Below are 27,236 nucleotides of genomic sequence, written 5' to 3' on the forward strand. Positions count from 1 at the left end.
CCAGGTGGAAAACCTGGTCCATTTCTGCGCATAGCAAAGCCTCGTCGAGATCTTGCGGGAGGCTTCCAACACCTCCTTCACCGATTGAGACAGGTCCGGAGGAGTCAGGGAATAAGAAACCAGGCTGTCAGGTGCAATGACTGCAGATTGGGATGTAACATGGATCCTTGACTCTGAGACAGCAGAGAAGGAGAGACAGGCAGGGGAAGAGGCTCCCTGGCACTGAGCTGGAGCAGCAGGGAGAACCAGTGCTGACGCGGCCACCGAGGTGCTATGAGAATCATCGTGGCCGTGGACGATTTTAGGTGTACCAACGTTCGCATGATCAGAGGGAACGGAGGGAATGCATACAGGAACCTCCCTTCCCAGTCGAGTAGGAAGGCATCCGCTTCCAGACGGTCCTGCGAGTACATCCGAGAACAATATAGTGGTAGTTTGTGTGTCTCCGGAGAGGCAAACAGATCCACCTGTGGCGTTCCCCAGCGAGCGAAAACCTCGCGTAGAACTGCTGAGTGTAGAGTCCACTCGTGCGGTTGCAGAAGTCGACTCAGTTTGTCCGCCAGGCAATTCCGTTCTCCTTGGATGTAGACCGCCCGGAGGAAGATGTTCCGGGAGGCCGCCCACTCCCAGAGGCGAAGAGCTTCGGAGCAGAGGGGCCATGACCCCGTTCCTCCCTGCTTGTTCACATAATACATTGCCACCTGATTGTCCGTGCGGACGAGGACCACCTGGTCCTGCAATATGTGAACGAAGGCTCGAAGTGCTAGGAAGATGGCTCGCAGCTCTAGCACGTTGATATGACACTGACGGTCTTCTGTCGACCACAGGCCCTGCGTGCGAAGACCGTCGAGATGGGCTCCCCACGCGTACTCCGAGGAGTCCGTGGTCAGGACCTTGCGAAAATGCGGAGTGTGAAACAATAGCCCCATGGACAGATTTGAAGAGTCTGTCCACCAACGCAGCGATTTCCGCAAGGGCGGAGTTACCGAAATGAGGCGAGACACCGGGTCGCACTCCTGACGCCACTGGGACGCGAGGGTCCACTGAGGGATCCTCAGATGTAGCCTCGCAAACGGCGTGACATGTACCGTCGATGCCATATGGCCCAGCAGCCTCATCATGCGCTTGGCCGACACCCTCGATAGTTGGGAGACCTGGCGGCTCATCCGTACCAAGGTTTCCAACCGCTGGGTCGGCAGGTAGGAGCGTAGGCGCACCGTGTCCAGCACCGCACCTATGAATTGAAGAGACTGCGACGGCCTCAACTGAGACTTTGGAAAGTTTATCTCGAACCCGAGAGTTTGCAGGAAGGCAATAGACTGTCGGGTCGCTGAGATAACCCCCTCCCTGGTCGGGGCTTTGATGAGCCAATCGTCCAGGTAAGGGAACACCTGGAGTCCACGTGACCTGGGGGCTGCTGCAACCACCACCATGCACTTCGTGAATACTCGTGGGGACGCGGCCAGGCCGAAGGGCAGTACCCTGTATTGGAGGTGGAGGTCCCCCACCTGGAATCGTAAGAATCTTCGACAGGCGGGGTGCACCGGAACATGGGTGTATGCTTCCTTCAGGTCGAGGGAGCACATCCAGTCCCCTTCCCCCAAGAGGGGGTACAAAACCGGGAGAGATAGCATTCGAAACTTCTCCCGGGCCAGGAATTTGTTGAGCTTCCTGAGGTCCAGTATGGGGCGCAGGTCCCCGGTCTTTTTTGGGACCAAAAAGTAGCGGGAGTAAAACCCCGTACCCCACTGGTCCTTGGGGACCGGCTTGACCGCCCGAAGCTTCAAGAGGGCTTTGGCTTCGGTTATAAGGGTCGGTAGCTGCGAACGGTTGCAGGGGACTAAACTTGGGGGACTGTCCGGCGGCGAGGACACAAAGTTGAGCGAGTAGCCCTCGGAGACGATCCGGAGCACCCAAGCGTCTGAGGTAATCCCGGTCCATGCCTCCCGGAAGGACCGGAGACGGCCCCCGATAGGAAGGGGTTCCTGTGAAAGTGCGGAGGGGAACCCGCCCCGTCCGCTCAGCCCGTCAAAAGGAAGGCGCGGGCTTAGAAGGGCCCTGCGCCTGGGCTTGGGTTTGTCCTCCTCTGCCTCGCTGAGACGGACGTCTCGGAGGCGGTCTCGAGAAAGCTGGGGTCGACTTCTGAGGGTATCGGCGCGGCGGAGGCCGAAAGGGTTTCTGCGGCGGGGGTCTAGGTTTGGGGCGGACCAGGGATGCTAGAGAGCGCTCCTGTTCCGACAAGCGTTTGGTCGCCGCATCCAATGACTCGTCGAATAACTCGGACCCCACACAAGGCAAGTCTGCCAGGCGTTCCTGCAGGTTTGGGTCCATGTCTAGGGTGCGAAGCCAGGCCAAGCGGCGCATGGCCACCGCGAGGGCCGACACCCTCGAAACCAGCTCAAAGGCGTCGTACACTGCGTGGAATAGGTACAACCGCAATTGAGACAGGTTGGACATAAACTTATCGAATCCTGCTCTTTGGGAGTCCGGTAACGAGTTTCGATATTGAGGAAGGTCCTTCACCATACCACGCAAATAGGAGGAAAAGGTGAAGGCGTAATTTAGAACCCTGGTGGCCATCAGGGAATTTGAATAGAGGCGACGGCCAAACTTGTCTAGGGTCCGCCCCTCCCTGCCTGGTGGAACCGCCGCAGAAACCCGTGAGGGCTGTGATTTTTTAAGAGCAGACTCCACCAGAAGAGACTGGTGTGAGAGCTGCGCCTTATCGAACCCTTTAGGGGGAATCGTCCTATACTTCGATTCCATTTTTGAAGGCACGGACGTGACTGTAAGAGGGTTTGACAAGTTATTCAGCCAGGTTTGCAGAAGGACACTGTTGAGAGGGAGTCTAGGCACCTCCCTAGGAAGAGTGGGGAGGTCCTGTTCCTCCAAAAATTCTTTGGAATACCGAGAGCCTACCATCAGGTCAATCCCCAGGGCTTGGGCCATGTCCTGAACGAAGGATGAAAATGAGGACGGCCTAGCCTGGGGAGACGGGGTTCTCGACCGCCCAACCGAGGAGAGGGGGGAGGCCTCATGGGAATAATGAGGATCCCTAACCGATCCCGAATCCCAGGATCCCCTCTCGAGGGCCCTCGAGGGGGAAGGGGAAGTTATCCTCCTCGCAGAGCCCTTGGGTGAGGACCCAGGGGTTCGTGGGACACTCTCCCGTTTCCTCGGCGAGGCGGCCCGGGAAGATTTCCCATGAGGTGAGCGGAGGAGCCTCGGGTTGTCGAGGCGCAACTCCGACACCTGCAGCGCCTCGCCCCCGAACGACGAGGAGCGGTCGCGCCGAGGCGAGCCTCGGGGTCGCTTAGACTTCCTCGATCGACGCCCCGTCCGAGGTCGCATCGAGGGCGAGGCGTGTCTGGAAGACCCGGAGGAAGAGGAGGAAAGACGGCGCACTCTGCGCAACTTTTCCTTGGGCCTTACACTCCGCTCAGGGGGTTCCCCCGAGGTCCGGGGCGGGGCCGAGGCCGAGGTGAACGGGGCCACCGTACCCGAGACCGAGGTCGCCGAGGTCGGGGCTCCCGAGGGAGCCGAGGCCGGGGCCTCCGAGACCGAAGGCGCCCCGGCCGAGGTCGAGGCCGCCGGAACCGCAGCACGCTGCAACACTTCCAGGGCTCCCGACAGCTCCGATGAGATCAGAGCTCGGAGGAGATCCTGGAAGGCCGGAATCCCCACGAAGGTGGGGAGTTCCGAGTCCGGGGCACACTCCCTGGAGGGCGACCTCGGTCTCGAGTATTCCCTCGGGGTGTGCGGAGTCGAGGTCCGATGCGGGGCCGGGGTCGACCCACCCGCCTTGGCCTGACTCGAGGATGGCTTCTTTGCTGAAGGGGATGGAACAGAGGACTTACCCGAAGCTTGCTTCACTGACGACGCCTTCGAGGAAGAGGGCCGAGGCGAGGCCGAGGCCCCCAAGGACGCCGAGGCCGAGGTCAAGGCCGGGGCCGAAGCCGAGGACGACGTCGAGGCCTTAGGTGCGTCGACGGCGAACAATTCGGCCATTCTTGCCTTACGGCGACGGAGGGCCCTGTTTTGGAAGGTAGCACAGCGATCACACGAGTCTGTCGGATGTTCGGGCCCAAGACAGACAATGCACCACCGGTGAGGGTCGGTGATGGAAAGCAACCTTTCACACCGGCTGCACTTTTTGAATCCCGTAACAGGACGGGACATCCACGAAGAAAAGGAAGAAGGCCGGGAACGTACCGACGTCCCGCGGCCACGGATTCCGGGAGCCCCCGGAGTCCGAAGAAAAACGAAAGACTTTTTTTTTTTTTTTTTTTTGAAAGGAACCGAAAAGAAAAACAGCACCGCGAACTAATTCGAAGGAAAAACAAACTAAACGCGGCAGCTAGAAGGCAAAAACACTGGAGCTCAGATCCACAGGGCTTTCTTGCTCCGCGGAAAAATTTGAACTGAGGACCACGAGGTGGGATGCGCCCTCTAGTGGGCGAGAAGGCATGCACATGCGTGGTGCAGTGTGCAAACTTGAAACTTCAATCAAGTTTGCTTGAAAAGCTGTCCGCGCCGGGGCTCCGTAGATGACGTCACCCACATGTGAGAATATCATGCCTGCTTGTCCTGGGATAAGAGAAAGTGTAAAAATGGCAGTGTTGCCCAAGCTACTTTTTAAAAGTAATATATTGCACTTACTATTTACTTGATTAATAAAAGTAATAAGCTAAGTTATTTATTTATTTGGTTCATTGTATATCTCGTCTTCCCCAACAAGCTCAGAATGGGTTACAAGGTTGATATACATAATGCATAGACAAACGGGTTATAAATTTATATGTGTACAGTACAGTTTGATCATCTTAAGTTAACATACATAGAGAAAATCAAGTTTAGTATATAATTTGATCATCTTCATTTAACATATGGGATTTTATCATTTTAAGTTAACATACATAAAAGTGGTTTTAGTTCAGCATACATTTGGTACATGTTTAATTGGAAAGGAGTAATTGGATAGATGTTTAGATTGAAGGAGGTGGGAAGATGATGACTAAAGGTGCTGGGGTTTAGGTGTTTTACTATAAGGATACTAAACAAAGGGATTTATGGGAAGAGGTAAGCACATTAAACTTCAAGCTCATTGTTTTATAGTAAAAAAAAAAAAGGATAAAAATTGTGCAGGAAACTAAATCTTTATGGATATATATTCCATATGCAAAAGGGAAGGACATAGTGGTAGAGGTATATTACCAAGAATAATAATTAAAACTGGACCCTACACGGGCTGTGTTTTGGCAGAACTTTGCCTTCCTAAGGGAACCTTAAAATAAAAATGAAGGGGGATCCAAGATGGCCGCTGCATCTCTGCTGCAGTGAGGACGCCGTCAAGATCTACTTACAAAAATAATGCCGAAAAGACGCGGCAAGAACACTGGAAGAGCCTCCCGGCGACCCATAGCCCCATCGGTTACTATCGATGATTTTCTTCGGCGTCTACAGCGGGAGCAGGAAGAGTCAGGAGCCAGCCCGTTAGGGACACCGCCGGAGAGTAGTGCGGTGGTGAAATCCTCAGGGCTTGATGTCACCCTTAGCCCCGACGTCAGGACGCCACCCCTTCAACCGACGTCGCAGGCAGCCAGCTCTCCATGGGACCAGAATGCACCCGAAGAGGCAGCTTTCTTGTCTCCAGAGGCTAGTGCTATGGAAGGCTCGCCGAATGGAACAACTCAGAGTGACTTGCTCTCTCTGCCAGGACCTTCGACCGGGACAACTGAGGTCAGGGGAGTACAAGACCTCACTGAGGTAAAAGTAATTTCAGAACAGTCTGACACTACACAATTACAACTTTTTTCTCCTACAAAACCTCCTAAAGTCACACTTGAAGCACTATGGGACTTGGTAGTGAATTTGGGGAATTCCTTAAATCCTCAAATAAAAAGTTTGGATAAAGAATTAAAAGAACAGAAAGGAGAAATAAAACTGATAAAACAGGACATGTTTCAGCTAAAAGCAGACACAAAATACAAGTAAAGAGTTAATATCATTAAAACAAAATCAAGACTTGTTGGTTAAAGATAATATAATTCTCAGGAGGAAGGTGGAAGCTCTGGAGAACAATGGTCGAGCTAACAATTTGAGATTTATAAATTTTCCTAAGATTCCATAAACTTGACCATTCTCTGTTTTAAAAGTATTTTAAAAGTATTTCCAAGCTTACCACAAAACTCAGACTTACCGGCCTGTAATTCCCTACTTCTTCCTTATTTCCACTTTTGTGGAGAGGGACCACATCCACCCTTCTCCAGTCCACTCAATCTTCACACAAATTATTTTCACAAATATCAGGCTTATAATAAAAAACAGATGTCCAAAAAGCATCCTAAATCAGCACTTGGATATCTTAATCGCCAGGACGTCCAAGTACCAATAATCAAAACTGTCTTTTTGTATGTCCAGAGTATGAATGAGGTGAGCATGGTAGGGGCGGGCTTTGGGCAGTCTCATGGGCAGTTTAGACATAGATGTCTTGCAGTGACAATCAAACATTTTACAAGACATCTTGGACATAACTTATATGTTTGGAACTAGACCTGTTTTAGAAGGGTCTAAGTGCCACAAAGGTACCCAAACTGATCAGATGATCATTGCATGCATCAAGGTAAGACACCCCCACACTCCCCCAATGCTCACTGACCCCTTCCACCACACCTGTCTGTAACAGCTGCATCTGGTGTGGGGAAGCCTAGTACAGCTGCACACAGGTGTCTTAAGTAGCCTAGTGGGTGGGCTAGTGAACCATAGAGAGGAGGACCCAGGCCCAAAAGCCACTCTAACCACATTTATAGTAGAAAGTGTGAGCCCACCCAAACCTTACTATACTGCCATATAGTGGTGCTACCTGCAGCCATAAGTGCTATTGGGGTGGTGCATAGGAGGATATAGTAGGTTTTGGGTGGGGGATCACCCTAAATTATAAGGGGGTTATGGTGAAATATATAGCTGGCACACTCTATGTGAAGTTCACAATGGTGCCCTCTAAAGTGTCTCATTGCTCTGTCAGTATGTCTATGTGGCCAGTCCATTACTATGCGAGACCGCATGAGATTCAGCCCACAAGGAAGCCATTCCTCTGATAGAGTGAGCCTTCACTCCCAAGGGGAGGCTTCTTCACTGCCGCCACATAGGCCACGGAAATGGCCGCACGTATCCAACATAAGATGGTAGCCTTGGACGCAGACCAACCCCAGTGCATGGGGCCCGCAAGGACAAAGAGATGGTCCGACAGGCGGAAATCCAGGTATCTCAAAAGGAGATGCTGCACATTCAGAGCCCGCAAAACACAGTCCTTAGACTTGGAACCCAAAGGAACAAAGGATGGCAGCCGAACTTCCTGGATGACGTAGAAAGAGGAAACCACTTTCGGAAGAAAGGAAGGCACAGTCCTCAAAATCACCGCAGACTCCGTGAGGTGAAGAAAAGGATTTCTGCACGACAAAGTCTGAAGCTCCGACACTCTCCGCGCCAAAGTGACCACCACCAGAAAAACAGTCTTAACAATAAGATCTTTCAGAGAGATCCCATCCAGGGGTTCATAAGGCAGATGAGTCAGGGAGCGTAGGACCAAATTCAGGTTCCACGTCAGGCAAGGCAATCACAAGAGGCCACAGCCTCCCTGCCCCCTTAAGAACCGGACAATGTCCGGATGAGACACCAGAGAATCCCTGAACGAAGAGGGACCTAAACAGGAAAGTCCTGCAATCTGGACACGGAGAGAAGAGACCGCCATACCCTTCCTGGGGCCAGCCTGCAGGAAGTCCAGAACATGAGCCACCGACAGTACCAAAGGGTCCACCTGAACCCCCGCACACCAAGCCTGAAAGCACCTCCAGGCTTTCGCTTAGGCCAATACAGTTGTTTTCCGCTTGCTCTGAAGGAGCGTGCATGACGATAACCGCAGAGGAATAACCCCTGGCCATCAAGGCCATTCACTCAAGCGCCAGGCCTTAAGACCAAAGCAGTCCGGATCTTGAAGTGCAATAGGGCCCTGCGTGAACAACCTCAAGGAAGACGCAGATCCCTCTCTGAGCTCAGCCTCACAAGGTCTGCATGCAAAGGTCTTCTGGGCCAGTCTGGAGCCACAAGGATCACCAGATCCCTGTGAGAGGACACCCGACACAGCACGCGCCTTATAATAGGCCATGAGGGAAAGACGTACAGAAGTTCCCCTTCGGGCCAAGGTTGAACCAGAGCGTCGAGTCCTTCACTGCCGACCTCCCCTCAGTGACTGAAGAACCTGTCCACCTTCCTGTTCTTTGAAGACAAGTTTCAAGTTTATTAAAATTTGATGAAACGCTAATCATAATTCTAAGCGTTTTAACAATTAAAAATAAAAAAGGGGCACAACTAACATACACCATCAAATTGAACATGGGGCAACCCCAGCGGCGCACTATGCCTTCGAATGCCAACCCAGACAGGGAATATTCTCCATGGTCCACAGTGGACCTGAACGTTGTCTGTGCTGGCCACATGAGCTGTGGACAAAGCCAACAGATGACGCTCTGCCCAAGCATAGAGTATCCGAGCCTCCAAGCCCAGCAAGGGACTCCTTGTGCCCCCTTGATGGTTGACATAGGCAACAGCCATCGCATTGTCCAAGAACACATGGACGGTCTTCCGGTGAAGACTCCCTTGAAATCTCAGCAGAGCTAACTGGATCGCTCGCAACTCCAGTCAATTGATCAACCATCTGCTCTCCCTCGCCGACCAGTGGCCCTGGACCTGGACAGACATGCAAACTGCTCCCCAGCTGGAAAGACTTGCTTCCGTAGTCAGTCACCCAATCCAAGTCCCACAGAGGGAGCCCTTTGTTCAGAGTGATCGGGTTCAACCACCACAGCATACTGCTGAACGTCATTGCCAACCAAGGCAGCTTCACCCCAGCACATCTCTTTGGGGATTCCACCGTGTCAGAAGGGATAACTGAAGAGGCCATAGGCAAGCTCTCACCCACGGAATCACATCTATGGTTACCACCATGAGACCCAACACCTGCAGATACTGCCAGGCCATCAGTGCTGGAACGCTAACATGTCCTGAGTGGAGGAAAGAGTTTAAGGCCGTCTGCGCAGATAGATACTGTTCCCGAGTGGCCGCCGATGGGTGAGCCACATGCGCCCACTTAGCCACCTGCAATGCCTGTTCCAATGTAATTATGCCTTTATTTATCCTCCGAAGTCTAGTACAAATAAAAGCTAAAATATGACCCTAGAGAACAGATTTGGCAGTCTCCCAAAACAAAAGTGGGTCCTCCTAGTGCTGCGCATTGTGCTGAACAAAGTCCTCCCATTGTTCCAACAAAAATTTTTGAAACTTAGGGTCCTGACTCAAATACGTGGGGAAACTCCAAGAACGGGCATAATTGGCATCCAAACAAATATCGACCCATACCAGTGCGTGATCCAAGATGTGAACCGAATCAACTCTGACTGCAGTGACTTGAGAAAACAAGGAAGAAGATAGGAGGACATATTCAAGACGCAACCAGGAGCCATGGTGAAGACCCTAGGCCTTCACAAATAGACCACTCAACTCTCTTTATGCTGATACAAATAATATGAGGTTTAATAATCAAATAGTAATAGCTTACAGGAACAAATCACACAGCATACAGAGTGATAGAGCATACACCAGACTGGCCAGACTGATGGAGAACTTCCGATGAGTTCTGAAACCATGGTTCAGGGAGCTTTCTTTTATATGATTCTGACAGCTCTGGCCCACGTTGGTGCATGTTACATTTCACACTTTCATTGGTTAATCATATTCATTATCTCATATATTAAAGCTATGGATTGGTTAACATAAATTGAGTGATTCTGTGCCACGCCTTTCCTCATAATCTTCTCCCTCACTTTACCGTAAATGTCCCATTAATATACCAAGTTCCTCTTTTGAGCACCTGGGCCTAACAGTTTTCCAGCTCTGTGGTTGGCCTTTTTGTACACTTCTGTCCGTGGTTCGTCTTTCTTCTGGTAAAACTTTCATAAAGTTATCATCCTGCTTATATTTTTCATCAGAACTGTTTTTCTCTATAACCACACTCTCCGTTTCTAGGAAAAAGCAGAAGTGTCTTTCAGAGTTCAGGGCTCCTTTCAGAGCTGACAATTTCTAGTCAGAGAGTCCATTTGTTTTTTCAGCAGCCATTTTAGGTCTTAGCTGTACTGGCCTTACTTTGGCCTGCTATTGCTGTGACAGGGAGATTCTCGGGGGTCTTCACCTGAGCTTACAGGACTTTCCTCTCCCTCTTCTCAGTGGGCGCGAGACAAATGAGTATAGTCTCTGACCTCTGGATGAAGGAGCCACCAGGGATCTATTAAATCAAGTGTTGAACAGAACTTTCGGAGCAAAAGACCCTTAGGGCTCAAGGGGGTCTGCGGGCACAAGGATTTATCAAGGTCAGGATCCATGACCAAGTTTACATCTCCCAACAGTAGTAGAGGGTCATCAGGGTATTTTGAGTGAAGCGTAATTAATCTTTGAATGAAGGTGAATTTCGCAGAGTTAGGCCCATAGACCACTAGCAAAAGATATTGCGAGTCCCCCACCTGCACACTCGATAGCAAAAATCACCCACAGCATCTTTGTCCAAGACTTGCACAGCAAGAGAAGATTTTCAGACCAGTACTGCGACCCTACCATGCCGTCCCGTAGGGGAGGAAAAATATACCTCACCCATCCATGATCTCTTTAACTTGAGGTGCTCCTCATCAGTTAGCCTGGTCTCCTGGAGACATGCAAGGTCCGCTTTAGTACGCTGCAACACTATTAAGATCTTCTGACGCTTTATGGGAGATGTAATACCCCCACATTCCAGGAGACCAGCCTAAACAGAATACCCATCAACAGTCCAGGAAAATAGACTAAGACACAATTGAAAGTGAACACACCCTGGGAGCCCAGCCTCAACAGCGACATGAAACCCAATGTACACAATACACAGCCCAGTGGTACAAGAAAAGGAAGCAAAAGTTCTCACAAACTAATACGCAAACACTACACAGGGATTCTGGATCCCCCTTCCCCCCATACCCCAGATCCCCAGCATACCAAAGACCCCAGCAAACACAACACCCACCCCTCCTCCCAAACCCCCATACCTTCCCAACAGCAACACCGACCAGCTGGTCCCCCATCCTTGAGGGTCACAATGTACATCTTATAATACTAAGCCAGTCTCAAACCTGCGGCCCGAGGACCACATGAGGCCCACCAGGTACTATTTTGGGCCCTCGGTATGTTTATCATAATCACAAAAGTAAAATAAAACAGTTTCTTGATCATATGCCTCTTTAGCTATAAATTACAATATTATTATTAAGACTTAGCCAAAAGGAAAGATTTATAAACTATAAAGAGTTTTACCTCATTAAAGAAATGACAATTTTGCATAAGACATTAACTATTTTATCGGAGGCCCTCCAAGTACCTACAAATCCAAAATGTGGCCCTGATAAGGATTTGAGTTTGAGATCACTGTACTAAGCTGTTCCCAATACGAAAGTTGAAGGTTATAACAGCTAAATAAAAAGCATGATGTGTAATGAGTAAAAATATATCAAATGAATCGCATAAGACCATGAAATCGCTACAATGCAATAAAACAGCAAATCTTGCATATGTCAAACAGAACAGATTAATGCAAATATACATAGAAAGGCAGGTTACTGAAGGGTGGGGGAATAATATAAGGTTAGAACAGAGAGTAAATGCAGAACAAGTAGTGCACAGAGTAAAGATTACATGCCCACAGCCACATACACACAATTCCATGACACATTCATGACATGCACACACTTTGCTATCAACGCACTGCAAAGGCACATTTCCCAGGCTTCAATATCCCACCCTCAAATCTCCATAGATAAAGAACTAAACACTCTCAGTGGAAAAAGATCTGCACAACATACTGATTCACATACACATATTACATAACATTAAATTTTATTTGTATATCGCAATACATCATGAAGTTCGAAGCAGTTAACAGGAGTTAAGTAGAAAACCATGCATGAGAGGAGAGGGAAAGATATACATAGGGAGACCCAAAAGCAGGTAGCAAGGTGAGCAGGGGGGGTGGGGGGGGCAGGAAGTAAGAGTTGTGTGAATCTGTACACCATCAGTCACCACACACTGGAGGCAATCCTATAAATAGAATGGCAAACGTGTTAAGCCGCATGCATCCAGTTGCCAGATATGTGCAGGAATGTACTACATGTTATTCTATACGATAGCGTATAAGTGCCATGGCACATTAACCTCAAGGGGGGTGGCACACGCATTAGCCACACGCACCAGTTGCCAGATATGTACCAGAATGTACTGCATGCTATTCTATAAGGTAGCATGTAAGTGCTATGGCATATTAACCTCAAGGAGGTTTACTATGAGCATGGCACCAAGTAATGTACACAACTTACAGAATATTATCAGTTGTGCGAATTACCATGACGCACTTAGGTGCACCTACTTATACCAGCCAATGACATGGTATAAGTGATCACGCCTATTTTTTGGTGCACCAAAGTGGGTTTACACTAGTATTCCGTAGCATATTATGGATTCCAAAGTACTGTTATAGAATTGGTACTCACTGTGCACCAGTGGCACATAATTTTAGGTGCCAATTTATATATGTAATTACCTCCACTGTGTCTAAACACCCACTCATAATCTGCTTCCTTACTGAGCCAGGCTTTAGCATGGCTGTTTCAACCAAGTTCAATACAGACTTGCTTTAGTTTGTGAATAAAGTAAAGAAGAAATGCCTCATTTTTCTATATGTGTGCACTTTGACATTTTGAATATGTAAAAAAAAATAATAATAAATACATCATCATTTTGGCCCTCTTCAGGAATAGGAAATTAAATATTTGATATAGAACAGGGGTGGGCAACTCCAGTCCTCGAGGGCTGGAATCCAGTCAGGTTTTCAGGATTTCCCCAATTTTCTCCTCCGAAATGGGACATATTGCACTAACCCCTCTACTGAAAAAGACCGACCTTGACCCCTCTATTCCCTCCAATTACCGTCCAATAGCAAATATCCCTCTCCTAACCAAGATGTTAGAATCCATCATATCCACTCAACTCTCATCCTACCTAGAAAGATTCTCTATTCTCCTACCACACCAATTCAGCTTCAGACCCAACTTCAGCACCGAATCCCTATTAGCCTCACTAATCTCTAAGGTACAACAACTTCATTCTCGCAACAAATTCACTGTACTTCTACAATTCGACCTCTCCGCAGCTTTCGACGTCATCCATCATGATATCCTAATCTTCCAACTCTCTGAAATAGGCATAAGTTCCACAGTCTTAGACTGGTTCTCGAAATTCCTATGCTTACGCTCCTACACCGTTAACATAAACGGTACCTCATCCCCTCCCTGGAAGCCGATATGAGCCCACAAGGCTCACCCCTCTCTCCTATCCTTTTCAATATTTGCATGTCTTCTTTGAAACTCCTTCATCTATCCCCCCTGGAAACTCTCTACACCTATGCTGACGATATCCTCATCCTCCAACTCTAACCTCACTAAGAACATATCCGCATGTATAATGAACCTTCAATCCTGGGCACATTCTGTACAAATGAAATTGAACAAGTCCAAAACAAAACTACTTTGGCTCGGCCCAATATTAGGTCATTTACCCACCACCAACCCATTATCTTCCGTCTCCACTCTTCAGCTTGAGTTTTCAAGCAAAGTCCTTGGCATCATCATAGACTCCTCTCTCTCCTTCAATGACCACCTCAACTTCTTGGTAAAAAAATGCTTCTTTAGTCTTCATATGCTGAGGAAAGTGAGATCATACTTTCATCATTCTCACTTCGTCGTCCTTGTTCAATCCACCATCCTCTCTAGACTGAATTATTGCAACTCCATCTATTTAAGCCTAACTAAAAAAAAAAAACTCCATAGACTTCAGCTAATCCAGAACGCCGCGGCCAAGCTTATTTTCGCTAAAGGCAAGTTCGACCACGTCTCCCCACTCCTGTCCAAATTTCACTGGCTCCCAGTTCACTCCAGAGTCCTCTTTAAATGTGCCTGTTTAGCTTTCAAGATCCTACATGGCATCCTCCCTCCCGTTATCCCACTCTTCTGGAACTCCTCTAACCCTAATTCCACTAGATCCTCCCAAAAACTGAAACTATCATTCCCCTCTGCAAAAGGTATATTCCGCGTAGGAAAACTAGGAACATCCTTCCCCTTTAGAACCACAGAACTCTGGAACAACCTCACATACTCGCTCAGAATTTCAAGCTCCCTCCAATCCTTCCGCAAACACCTGAAAACTTGGCTCTTTTCAAAAATCTAACACCTCCCGCTCTTTGGTACCCTGTCCCTCTTAATCTTCCTAGCTCCTTTCCTATAACCCTTCATTGTAGCTCCTTTTCAACCTAACCCTGTAAACCGTGCCGAGCTCTATGCTTGTGGAGATGGCGCGGTATACAAACCTAAGGTTTAGTTTAGTTTAGTTTAGAATATGCGTGAGATCTATTTGCATATTCATTGGGGAAATCCTGAAAACCCAACTGGATTCCAGCCCTCGAGGACAGGAGTTGCCCACCCCTGATATAGAATGTCATTTGCATTTAAGCACACAAATGAATAAAAGTATTCTACACTCAAAACTAGCCCTCAAACAATTTTATATATGGTACTACAATATTTAGAACATGGGCTACAATACCTTCAAAGGAAGATAAAAAACCAATGTGAAATATTTACTTGAATTTTTATCCGGAAGTCGATCTATCTTCCATACGACAGCTCTGTAGGCACTCTCATACTTTGCTGTTCCAATTGTGACTTGTATTATTGGTTCAGTTTCTGTTTCAAACACAGAACCAAGACACACTCTTCTGTTCATTTTAGCCATTAAAGACTTTTGCCTATGAAGATTCATTGTCCAGAGTGCTTTAATCCACTGTGCAGGTACCGGAAAGTGTATAGTAATGTTTTCACAGTACTTCATTGAATGTAAAGTGCTAGGAGACATATTTAAGAATGCTTGAAGCTCTATGTATGCTCCCTGGACAATTACAGCAGTTTTAATAGAAAATGGAAGGTTTCCATTATATAGAGCCTTGAAACGCATCACTTCCAGCCTACAAGAATCAAGAGGAGTAAATTTAATAATCCTTGATTTCTCAAACTCATGAGCTTTAACACATTTATGGAAATAATAATCAAGAATATCAATCCATTTCTTGCATGTCTCCTTTTCAAGATGGCTATCCTCTTGTTTTTGGAGCTCAAGATCATTTAAAGTCAAAAAGCATTCAGTGTTGCTGTTCACGAAACATAAACAATAGACCTGGGTGATCACTGCATTTTCTATCAATTTTCCCTCTCTTGTTATTTTGCCCCAGAAGTTGTCCACTATTTCTAATACCATTTCTTGTTCTTCATAGTTTTTCTTATGTTTAAAGATAACAGGAAGCATCAACAGTTCTTCTTCAACTGTTATAATAAAGTCAATGAAATCATTATAATCTGGGGTTCCCAGCTTGAACATCTGTTCAATTTCTGCCTCATGGACTACTTCCACTTTGGGGTGGTATTTCCTTTTCTCCATATAAGATACATGCTCAATCTTTACAGTATGGATCTTTCCTGAAACACTGAAGTTCTCTAGCTTTGGTTCAGAGAGTTTACAGTATGGGTGAAGCTGGAATTCCCGGAATGGTTTTTCAATGCCTCTCTCATAGTACATTTGTAGGATTCCTCCAACTAAGATTTTAAGATAGATAGGACCCCACTGTCGAGATGACATCATGTTCTTTTTTTCAGGAATTCTTAACATGAAAGGCCACCCATCTTTCTTCTGGCTTCGAAAAAGACCATATGGGACAAACGATGGAGAATTATCTCCTGAATACATGTACTGAGTAGACTTGGCTCCTACAAGATCCAGAGTATCAGTTGCCAGATGTTGCAGCTTTTCACATACATAGCTGAAGGAACATTGATTTAGGCTTTTCTGATTAATGCATGTTTCTCTCTCATTGGGACTACTAACTTTAATATACTTTTTGTCTTTCCCTTTTGCGCCATCTGTGATACATGTGTCAGATATGTTTGATGCACACCCTTCATTCCAAAATGGACTTGAGAAAGCACAGTCATTCTGAAAATACTGGAAATGGAACTCAGAATGTCCTGAATTATTACAGCTTTTGTACATAGAACTTACTTCAGTTGGGTTTTCAGATTTGTAAAATAAAGATGGCGATGGGTTATCACTAATGGAGGATGTTGGAGTGCTACTCAGTTTGGGAGAACCCGATGAAAGGCTTGTCACAGGTGAAGCAAGAGGGATGGCTTTTGACGATGTCTCAGGAATAGGATGAAGGATATGAATGCCTGATTTAGAAGTGAAGAGGCCTCCTGGGTAGTCTTTGATGGGTGTAGAAAGAGGAGAATTGCAGGGAGGCCCAGGACTGAAGTACAAATCAACTACAGGAGAAGAAAGTGGAGTGTTGCCTGTAGATGAAGACACACTAGAAGATTCGAAGGCATTAGACAGAGCAAGCTTAAGTCCATTTGGTTTGGAATGACTTTCAACTGGAATAATCTGAGATTTCTGAGATGACTGAAAAGGTAGCTCTTCATCAAAAGTTACCCAATTTGCTGGATTAGTTGAATACATCTTTTGTAGAAAGAACCTTGATATAGTTGTGAAAATGTTACTTGGGAATTTTCTGTTGAGAAAAGAATACAAAAATGAATACTGTGCCTTACAAATATATTTATATAACTAGCTAGTGAAGAAAACTTATGTAGAGAAGAACATTTGCAAAGAGAATTGGTACACTGTTGTGAGTCTGATATTTGAAAACAAATCATCACAAATCAGGTCAATATTTAAGTTGAGGAGAGAAATCCTATTTCAGTACAAAACTAAACTTATATCAGGTACAAGATCCTTTACCTGAAAACTGAAAAACTCAGCTGAAAACCGAAAATTTGACCTTAACCGGATGTAGCCAATTTCCCCGACATGAAACGCATTAAAACCAAGAATAATTAATAACCAAACCACTATATAGTAATGAACATGAGCCTGGAAATATTTTTGTAGTTATCTGGGTTGCAAGCCTCAGAATTTGGAGCTATTTTTTATCCTATTAGGGTTTTTCAGTGGAGACTATCCACTAGCTCCTGCTCATGCCACCGGCTGCAGCCCGCCCTACTGTCACTAACCTTTATTTTAACAATTAATTTTTTTTTTTCAAAATTCTTTTTTACCTTTAAAATTGAAATGTATATGTTCAAGCAAATCACTAATTTATAACTTCTTCATATAGCTTCAACTTAGCTATTTAAAAAAACAATCCATCTTATTTCAGAACCCAGAATCGGCAGACTAGTGCAAGCAAAAACTATAAGACATAATCATTTCTTAGTACTTATCTGTAGCAGCACTTTAATATCTTTTAGCCTTTTTCTTCCAGATAGCAGTGAAGTTTAGACCATTGCTCGTAGTACTAGCCTCTTGTTATACTCATCTGACGCGGCCAGCGTTTCACAGGGCAAAACACCACCCCCGCTGCGTCAGGGAATTTAATAGCAGCAAGACCTTTCACAAAGCAGTGCAGCAGCTCCTGCCAATTCTGAACAGGGCACAAATGGCAACACGTATTTAATGGCCATTAAAACACTCACATTTACAGCACCTAAGTTTTTACATAGGCACAATTCTTTTAACGGAACCCAAGCGTGATCGACATGTGGCTGGTGCCATTTTTCTAGGGGATGGACGATATAGGCACCGTTTACATAATCTGGTCCACTGTGCCTAACTTTTAAGAATGCCCATGACCCACCCATTCCCCTCCCTTGCCCATGTCCCCTTTTGAAATCTGCATAGAATTTACACATGTCATTTTAGTTGCACGCACAAATCAGCAATGTGCACACATTTTCACATGCAACTTTGGTCGCAGTATATAGAATCGGGGGGGGGGGGGGGGGGTTAAATCCAGGGGTTAATTAATGGAGAATGGCCTGGAACACAGTTCTACAACTGACAAGTGGCTATTAATTTAGCACATATTTTACCATCTATATTTATAATTGAGAGAGGTCCTTGGTTCAGCAAGGTCATTCTGCTTTATCATCTCCCTTCCAAGCAGCTTGCAAGGAAGAGAAAGGGAAGTGGTGATCCTGGAGCAAAGCAGAGAACAGTCACTAATCCAGCCCCTCTTCTGTTGATCATAAGAACATAAGAATTGCTGCTGCTGGATCCTGGCCCAACCAAGCCTCTCACAGCTCCACTTCTTTTTTATCTATAAATTAAGCCATGGATAAGACAATATATCTGATCAGCATCTGCCATCGTTCTGGGGTTTTTTTTTTAAATGTAAATCACACCATGAACTTTCACTTGCAGCTAACTAGGAGTCCTCCTCCTCCATATTTTATCCAGTCCCAACTTAGTCCAGCCATCGCAATAGTTATCATCAGGTGAGGGCAGGGGACACAAACCTTTGTTTCTTCCACAACCTGGTTAATATGAACAACAAGCTAGTCAGTAGGGAGGGAGGTGGAGAATTTTTTAAACAGGGCAACTGATAGGCATCTGTTTTATAAAGGAAAGTAGGCACCTACCTGCCTTTATAGAATACTAGTGTACCTGGGAATTACGGGCCAGATTCTATAAAAGGCACTGTCACATGTCAAATCACACACAGGCGCCATTTATAGAATTGCACTGTATGGCACCTATCACAAAACTTAGGCACCGGCAATGTGGGTCAGGGTTTTACTGGCCTACATTGCAGGCCCCTGAGTTCAGAATCATGCCTAACTGCACCCATCTCTGTCTTTACCCCCAAACATGCCCATTAAGGCATTAAGACGCTACCAGGTGGCATGTGATAGGTGCCTACCTTTTCTACAGTCAGGTAGGCGCCTATTGACCAAGTGCTATATAGTAGTGATAACTGTAACAATAACAGGTCAATAAGACCAATTACTTTTTTTTTTCCAATTGTGAGCTTGTTAAACCTCATTTAGGTAATTAACGTAGGCACCTAACATAGGCATCCTTTACAGAATCTGGCCCTACATGCATATGAAGTTAGACGTTAGTCAGGATTAGATTGACAATGATCTGGGAACTCAGGCCATGGGCCCCCTAACCACTTATCAAAGGTGACTAAATTAGATGAAGCTAGGGGAGATTAGGTTCCCTACTGCTGTGGGCCCGGATGTTTCAATGGTCAGTCCACCCCTGGTGTACGCACTTCTATGATTTGACTGGTGGGGTACTGCAGGGTTCCTCACTATCAGCCATGCTGTTTACTTTGTTTATGGGTCCAATAGAAAAGTTATTTATGAGTTTGTGAATTCAGTACTGCTTATATGCAGACAATTTGCAATTTCTTTTTGAGGTCCCTGTTGATTACTCTAGGGCACATGTGTCAAACACAAGGCCCATGGGCCAAATCCAGCCCACTTAGCCGTTTTATGTGGCCCGCAGTAGTACTTCTGAACATCCCCTTCTCACAGCCCAGTATGTCTTCCCTCCTGCGCCGGTCCCTCTGTCTTCACAGCCCAATACGTCTTCCCTCCCACTCTGGTCCCTCTCTCTTCATAGCCCAGCATGTTTTCCCTCCCGCGCTGGACCCTCTCTCCTCACAGCCCAGCATGTGTGCTGTCCCGTGCCAGTCCGATGTTGCCATCACGCTGAAAAATCTGCCGACCCTACCCCAAAAATAAGCCTTAGTCCCTGGATTCACTGGCAGCAGCGCTTCCCCCGTCCCCCTGCCTCTGCCCTCCGCTGACCCTCCCCATCCTTTCATCTCTCCCTCCCATCCGAACCCCGCCAACCGTGAGACCTACATACCTCCCTCCAAAGAGCAGTGTTGGCAGCACTCTAAACAGGCTGCTTCATGGCCTTCTTCCACCGGAGCCTTCCATCTGCCGCGTTGCTGATGACATCAGTGATGCGGCAGAAGGAATGCCCTGGCGGGAGAAGGCTGCAAAACAGTCTGTTTAGAATGCTGCCGACGCTGCTTTTTGTAGGTCTCGCAGTTAGTGGGTCGGCGGGGTTTGGACAGGAGAGAGAGACGGAAAGATAGGAGGGTCAGCGGGGGTTTGGTTGCATGGCAGGGGAAGCGCTGCTGCCGGCGAGTCCAGGGACTAGGGCGTATTTTTGTGGTAGGGCTTATATTAAGACCTACCCCAAAAGTCATGCTAGGGCTTATTTTCGGGGAAATACGGTACTTGTGTATAACAGTACAGAAAGTTTAGTAACTTGGTACTTTGTTTTTCAAGAGATTCTGTTCTTTTGGTATACCATGTTTGCTCTAGGAATGAACCACCCAATGTACTAAACAGCAGCCCATTCTTGTCAAAGTTTCTTACAAATACAAATGAGCTCTGTAGCAAACTTTGTATATGAATTGACGTATAGGAAAATCTGATGAAAAAGTAATGACACCTTTTTTACCTATAAAACATCATAAGGCCCTCTGTGACCCAACCATTTAAAAATGTATTAATCAGTTGCTATGCATGATTTTCTGTCGTGACAACTCATTAATAATGAATTTAAACATAAACATGCACAAAAAAATCTATTAGCAGAAAACACCAAAATTAGCCACTTGGGGAGGGGGGGTAAGGGGAGCTTCATGTGAGAGAAATGCACAGCAATCCCATTATTTTTTTTCTGCCTGTTAGTGTGTGTGTGGGGGGGGTGTTATATGTTTCCATGGGAAGCCCCAACAGTGGGAACACAGTCACATTTCAGTATACAAATGAAATGGAAACTGCTATACTATCAGAACAGACCATGGAGCTATAATTACATCCTGATATTTCACAAAATGATGTGCCATATCCTTAAATTTAAGCTTTTAGAGTCCAATTTCTCATATTTTCATAAGTCACGGTTCACTGAAAAAAGGAGCATTGTAAGTTAGTAGGAAATGATACAGTAAGAGGAAACAGAGTAGAATGACTCAGATTATCTGTTTCATGGCCAGAAGTTGGAATTGCACTGCCAGCTGTCCTAAAGCCCCTTGGAGTGCTTTAGAAGGGAACATTTTTTTTGTGACTGTAGTAGATGCTCACAACCGGGGCATTTACAACCTTCTGCATTGCACCACTACTCCCCCACCCCTAATTAACTTTTATGGCCAATAAGATTTTCTGACATTGTCATAAAAGACTGTTAGGTTTAACCGATAACCTCAAATACCACCCATTTCAGGGGGAGTCTATAAAACACACATAAAATTGGACATCATACTTGTCAACACTGAAAAAATACTTTGTTGCGCTGGATTCAATAAATGGTGCTCAAAATTCAGCACTGAACGGCATTCTAGGGTGGATTGTTCTTTATAGAATAACACTTAGCACCAGGATCTGCATTCAATTTTGGATGTGAGGATTTACATGTAATTAGATGTAAATCCTGGCGCCCAAGTTGGGCTTAGATCTGCACTATTCTATAACAATGCGCAAGTCTTAATGAAACGCCACTAACCTCTCCCATCGTTAGGCCCCCCCCCTCCCTTGCAAATCTGCATGGAAACAGGTATGATCCATTAAATCCTTACTAGCACCAAAAGCACTAAGCATACTAATTCATTCTCTGTCAATGTTAAGAGCGTAAGGATACAACTGCCCAAACAAGCATCATTCTTAAATGTGATTGGTCCTTGAAAACTAACGGCAAGTAGTTTTATTTTTAGTTATATGCAGTAGTTAATCCTAACTTGAGCAACAAAGCAATCAAGGCTTTGTTGCCGTTTGGATCTTCTTATCTTTGCGAACTTGGATTACAGAAGCGACTGCAGATGGTGGATTATGAAATGCATGTTTGCTTGGCGACTATCGAGCCACGTTTTGAGTTATTTGCACTCAAAAACAAGCACATCCATTGCATGTTCTTATGTTAATTCTATTCTATCTACTTTAGTTTCACCATTCTTACAGTTACCCATAAATAGCTTAAATAACTTTAAATAAATAACTCTAAAATTTAATTTTTTGTTGGTTTTGCAATTGTATAATTTCAATTATAATGTTCCAAAAAAAACATCTGCTTTGTTTAGTATTTAAAAAAAAAAAAAAGTTTGAGAAACACCGATCTAGTGCCTGTCCAAATAAAACATCCAAATGAATAAAGTATAGTAGAACAGAATCAAGAGTTTTCCAAAAGCCCAGTAACAATCAAGAGTATTGAAAGACTTTTGTTTGAGGCAGCTACCTTCTTTCTCCTTTTTCTTAATACTGAGCTGTAGTTTGATGATTTGTATTGTATTACGTAAACAGCAACCAGAACAAGATGAAAGCCTGGCTCTTCTCCCAAGCTTTTGATGGAAGCAGCAATTAACTTACTGGTCGCACACACAAAGACTAACACCAAGGCCCCAATTTTATAAAAAGTGCCTAATTTACAGGCACCGTTGAATGCAATTGTCAATCATCCGCTATGCGCTGTTTATAGAATCGCACCTAAGCACCAGTAGGTGTTGAAACCTTAGGCACACTCCCATTTATGCCAGTATTTTCTTGGTCTAAATGAGTGCGCCTAAGTCAAACCATGCCTACTTTCTGGTATGTGCCTCAGTAAACACTTACGGAGTTAGGTGCCTACCAGCTAATTAATTTTCTTAGATTGTTTTTTTAAAATGGTGCTTTTCAATTATCGCCACCAATTAAGCATAATTGAATAATTAAGTTAGGCACCTAAATTGGCTCACCTAGCCAAACTTCAGGTGCCATTGATAGAATCTGGACCCAATTGTACACATTGTAGCAGGACCAGCTTACCCACTTCTACTACTTTTTCCTCTAAGCTATGCAACTATGAGGCTGTGTACCTTTTGGTAGAAGGCCGCATGGCCATTCTTCTTCACTATGCAGCTGGTGCACTGGGACCTCTTGCAACATTCTGCCACCACTACAGCTTTCCCAAGCCACCGGCAGCAATGCTGGCTAACTGAAACACACCACAATACATATAGAAAATATCATACATCTGTAAAGAAAGAGCAGCCACTACAGATAAACACCAAAACTTGTCCAAAAGAGTGGAGAAAAAGACCTCAGAACACTTAGTCCCAACGATTCAGTCCAACAGTCCTGTTCAGGGGATACAGCACAATCACAGGTCTCAACCGCCCCCTCCCCCCCAAAAAAAAACAAAAAACACCTTCGCTCGAATAACATTCAGAAATACCAAAAAGTGTCAATACACTTGTCTTCACAGCTGTTTCGTGGGAAGTTCTGAAATTCAAATCCAGACTGGTTTCTAGGGAGCATTCCTCAACATTTCAACTTCTTCAATACTACCAGCCTGACAACGCGTTTTGCAAAAGCTATTTCAAGGGCAAGGCATCTTCTTACATCCAGTCAAATATGAAAAAAACAACCAAAGCAAGCAAAAATCCCAGCAAAAGCGACTCACCGATTTGGCTAAGATCTGCCGCGTTTAACAAGCTAATCAGCTCTCGATCTTCGGCATTTAGCAAGCATTATCACGTCAAAAACATCAGACATAATGATGTCAAGAGCCTGGAAAAATGTTAAACTTTAAACGTAACTGCCAAAAATCAATGTATAACATAACAAAGCACAAAAAAAATCTATGCTACAGCCTAAGGGACCTGGACAATCAGAGTCCTAGGCCACTCCCAGTACATCCCAGAATGCACTGGGAGAGGCCTAAGATTCTGGTTGGCCCAGGTGCCTTAGGTCCCTCCTATGGGAGGGGCCTTAAGCACCTGGGCCAATCAGGGCCTTAGGCCCCTCCCCGGTACATCCCACAATGCACTAGGAAGTGGAAGGCCATTCAGTGGAGGCGGGCCTGCCAGCCGGAGGGAGTAAGCATCCCTCTGACCGGCCAACTATATAAGGTGCTGGTGGGGTCCGGCGTGCCAGAGGATGTCTTGGGGGATGTGGGGAGGTTTCGGCAGGAGGGGCTGGACATCCCTCCTTCCAATGATCTTTGGGAGGGGGTGGATCCGGCAGGAAGGACTGGTCATTCCTCCTGCCAGTGGATGTGTCGGTGGGTGATGGCAGGAAGAATTGGACACTGCTCCTGCTGCAGACATATGGGGGGGGCGGCTTTAGGGGTTCTGGCAGGAGAGACTGGGCATCCCTCCTGCCGGTAGTCTTCGCAAGGGTCATGGGTTCCCTGCCGCAACTGCTAAATTGATTGCAGCAGGAAAATTCCCTTGCCATGATCAGCTCAGCAGCAACCCAATTCTCTAACTGGCATCTGCAACATGGACGCCGGTTAGAGAATTGTGGTTTTAGGACAGACGCAATTCTCAAAAGCAGCTTAGGCAGCTTCTGAGACTGGGTGTCCTATACAGAATCCGGTCCTATGTGTCTAAGATGCCCCTGTATAAGACTCTGGTGAGACTTCATTTAGAATACTTAACAATATTCCAAGCTATCCATCCTAGGGTAAGCAGTGGCTTCCCTCACGTCTTATCTCAGTAGACTTTTCCTCCAGAAATTTGTCCAAAAACCTTTTTTTAGATCCAGCTACACTAACTTTTATTACTACATCCTCTGGCAATGAGCCCCATATCTTAACTATTCACTGAGTGAAAAAAAATATTTCATCCTATTTGTTTTCCATGTAACTTCATTGAGTGTCCCTTAGTCTTTGTACATTTTGAAAGAGAAAAAAAAAAATCAATTCACTTTTACCCATTCTACACCACTTAGGACTCTATAGGCCTCAATCATATCTCCCCTCAGTCGTCTCTTCCACAAAACAAGACACTATTACCCCAGAATCCCCAAGTCACACTGTTCCTTTCATACGCTCAAGCCTCTCAATTCTGCAATTCTCAGACTCCCCCCAGTAAACGGCGCTAAAAGTTAGACACCAGAATGATCCCATGCTAAGCCAATATTTTGCAAAGGGTACCCTGTGCAAAACAAACTTTAAAGAACACTAGCTTAGCATGCAAGCACTTACATCTGCCATTTTTATTCCGAGACGCTTTTGGTTAAAATGCCCTTTTAAGGGCCAAGTTTATAATTAAATCTTAATTTTTATTAATAATTTTTTACCTCACCTATTGTTTTAGCCATTTATGTTTTGCCTATCCTATATCAATTGTAGTTCTTCCCCATCCGTCCCTTTGTTGTCGTATGTCTGTGCAAGTCACTTGTTTTCCCTGTTTTAATATACGTTTCAATGTAACTGTTTAACTTGTTTTTATGTAATTTTATTATGTTAACTGCTTAGAAATTAGATTAAGCGGTCAAACAAATATTTTAAGAAACTTGAAACTTGTATAAATGTTCATGGCCTCCATGCTTACTTCCTCCTTTATTTTTTTGAAATCTTTGTATTAGTTTTTCATAAACAAATAATACCATTTCGCAGAAGCATAATGTCTTCTGCCTATACAATACATCTCATGTATACCCTCCCCTTAACACTCCAAAACTTAACATTTCCAACTTTTCTGGCTAAGAGGATAGAAGACAAGTTAAACAACCTCAACCAATGTCATGTGGTAACCACCTATCTCCCCACCATCACCTCCCCCCACCCCTGAGAATGCCAGAATACACTGTCTGGTAAAATTGTGCATTTTTCTTATGGTCCCAAACCAAGTCCAGAAACCCCCCTACCTAAACCTCATTTATCAAAACCCCAACTCCCCCTAATAGTGCAGTGAAAGGAATTTTTGAGCCCTGTAATCTATTCAGAACTTGACTCCTCACTATAGGGGATATCTGTAGTAGATAAGGACCCCATATGGCCATAAAGTGTTTATATTGTTTGTGCAACCTCCTATCTCCATAAGACATGCAAAGCATTAATGAATTAAGTTTGTTCTTCCAGTACCAAAATGTGGGTGGCTCCTTCTGTATCCAATGATTTAATATGCACTTCTTCTCCAAGATAAAAGCCTTCCCCAGAAATAACCTCTCCCCTAAGCCATGGGAACCCAAATGAGCAGCAGCAGTAAACAGTGACCCTTCCATAATAAATCTAAGAGGGAGACTGCATATACAGCACAGTTACTTACCGTAACAGGTGTTATCAAGGGACAGATATTCTGATGTATGTATGGGTGGCATCACCGACGGAGCCCCGGTACGGACCACTTTTACCAGATGCTTCATATAGAAGGAAAATGGAAAGTGTAATTACCAGACCGGTTGGCTAGCATGGCATTTTGATATAAACGTTTGCCAAACTGGTCCATGGCCTTGCGCTCTCTACCAGGAGGTAGAGGCATAAACACTCTCCCCCGAAGATTTCTTTAATGTGAATTCTACTAGAAGAGACTCATGTGGAAGTTGGGGTGTATCAAAACCTGAAATAGGCACCACTCTATAAAGTGAGTCTGACTTGCGAGGAGCCAACGGGATGGTAAGCGGGGTTTCCAAGTTTTTATAAAAAGTTTCCCTGAGAATATCATGGAGGGGAAGTTTAAGGAACTCCTTGAATGGTTGATCATAGTCCAAGGCCTCCACGAATTGCTTAGATTTTTTAGAATCTGTCTTTAAGGTGATAGATAATGTCTCAGACATCTCCCTGAGAAATTTGGTAAAAGAAGCTTTTTCAGATGATAAAGGAGCCTCTTGAGAAGAATGGCGAGTAGAATCTTCTTCTGAGGAACCTTCCTCTTCAGAGAACAGAGGTTCTTGATCAGAATCCCCCCAGAGATCTGAATCCCTAGTAGTTCGGGGTCGATGTCGAACAGACGGTACCAAAGTCTCTAGATGTTTTGACTTCAGTAAAGCCTTTCCAGATCATACTGACGTCATTTCAGGCGACATTTGTATGGAAGATAAACAGCGTCGACGAGTCATCGGTGTCAGTTCCCACACCAGAAGTGGTACCGCTACTGGGGACTCTTGAGCAGGTGCAACCGGTGTCGATGGCTCAGACCAGACCGGCACCTGAGGAGTCGATGTCAACATGGGAGTCGGCATAAGCAGCTGAAATTGCTCCTTTAATTCCTCATGTAGCAATTCTCTAATCTGCTGCTTGAGAGTAAGCACCGGTACCACTGGCGTTTTAGCCGGTATCTTCTGTGCGGCTCTACGCTCCGATGATGATGAGGCTGATGTCAAGGCACTCACCGAAAATGGAGCAGAGCGCTTTTTGGTCTCCTCGAGGCCGGCAGGACTTGACTCACTGTTGCAGTGACCTGAGGATCTGAAGGGGCGGGGGAAGGCTTCTTAGCCAGCTTACCC

At 45.6% G+C, this 27,236-nt stretch overlaps 1 protein-coding gene across 3 annotated transcripts in view; it reads right to left on the minus strand.

Annotated features, from left to right (window-relative positions):
• STON1 (stonin 1) overlaps positions 1-27,236 on the minus strand; it is a 52,964-nt gene that overhangs the window by 20,578 nt on the left and 5,150 nt on the right. For 2 of the 3 annotated variants that reach the window (XM_033937750.1, XM_033937749.1), the window contains exon 2: positions 14,763-16,738. In XM_033937750.1, coding sequence (XP_033793641.1) covers positions 14,763-16,686 — 1,924 coding nt within the window. In that variant the 5' untranslated portion in view covers positions 16,687-16,738. Of the gene's footprint in view, positions 1-14,762; positions 16,739-22,879; positions 22,999-27,236 lie in introns of those variants that run through there. The other variant, XM_033937748.1, reaches the window with a different exon arrangement.

Source organism: Geotrypetes seraphini, chromosome 3 (assembly GCF_902459505.1).
Source record: "Geotrypetes seraphini chromosome 3, aGeoSer1.1, whole genome shotgun sequence".
NCBI lineage: Eukaryota > Metazoa > Chordata > Amphibia > Gymnophiona > Dermophiidae > Geotrypetes > Geotrypetes seraphini.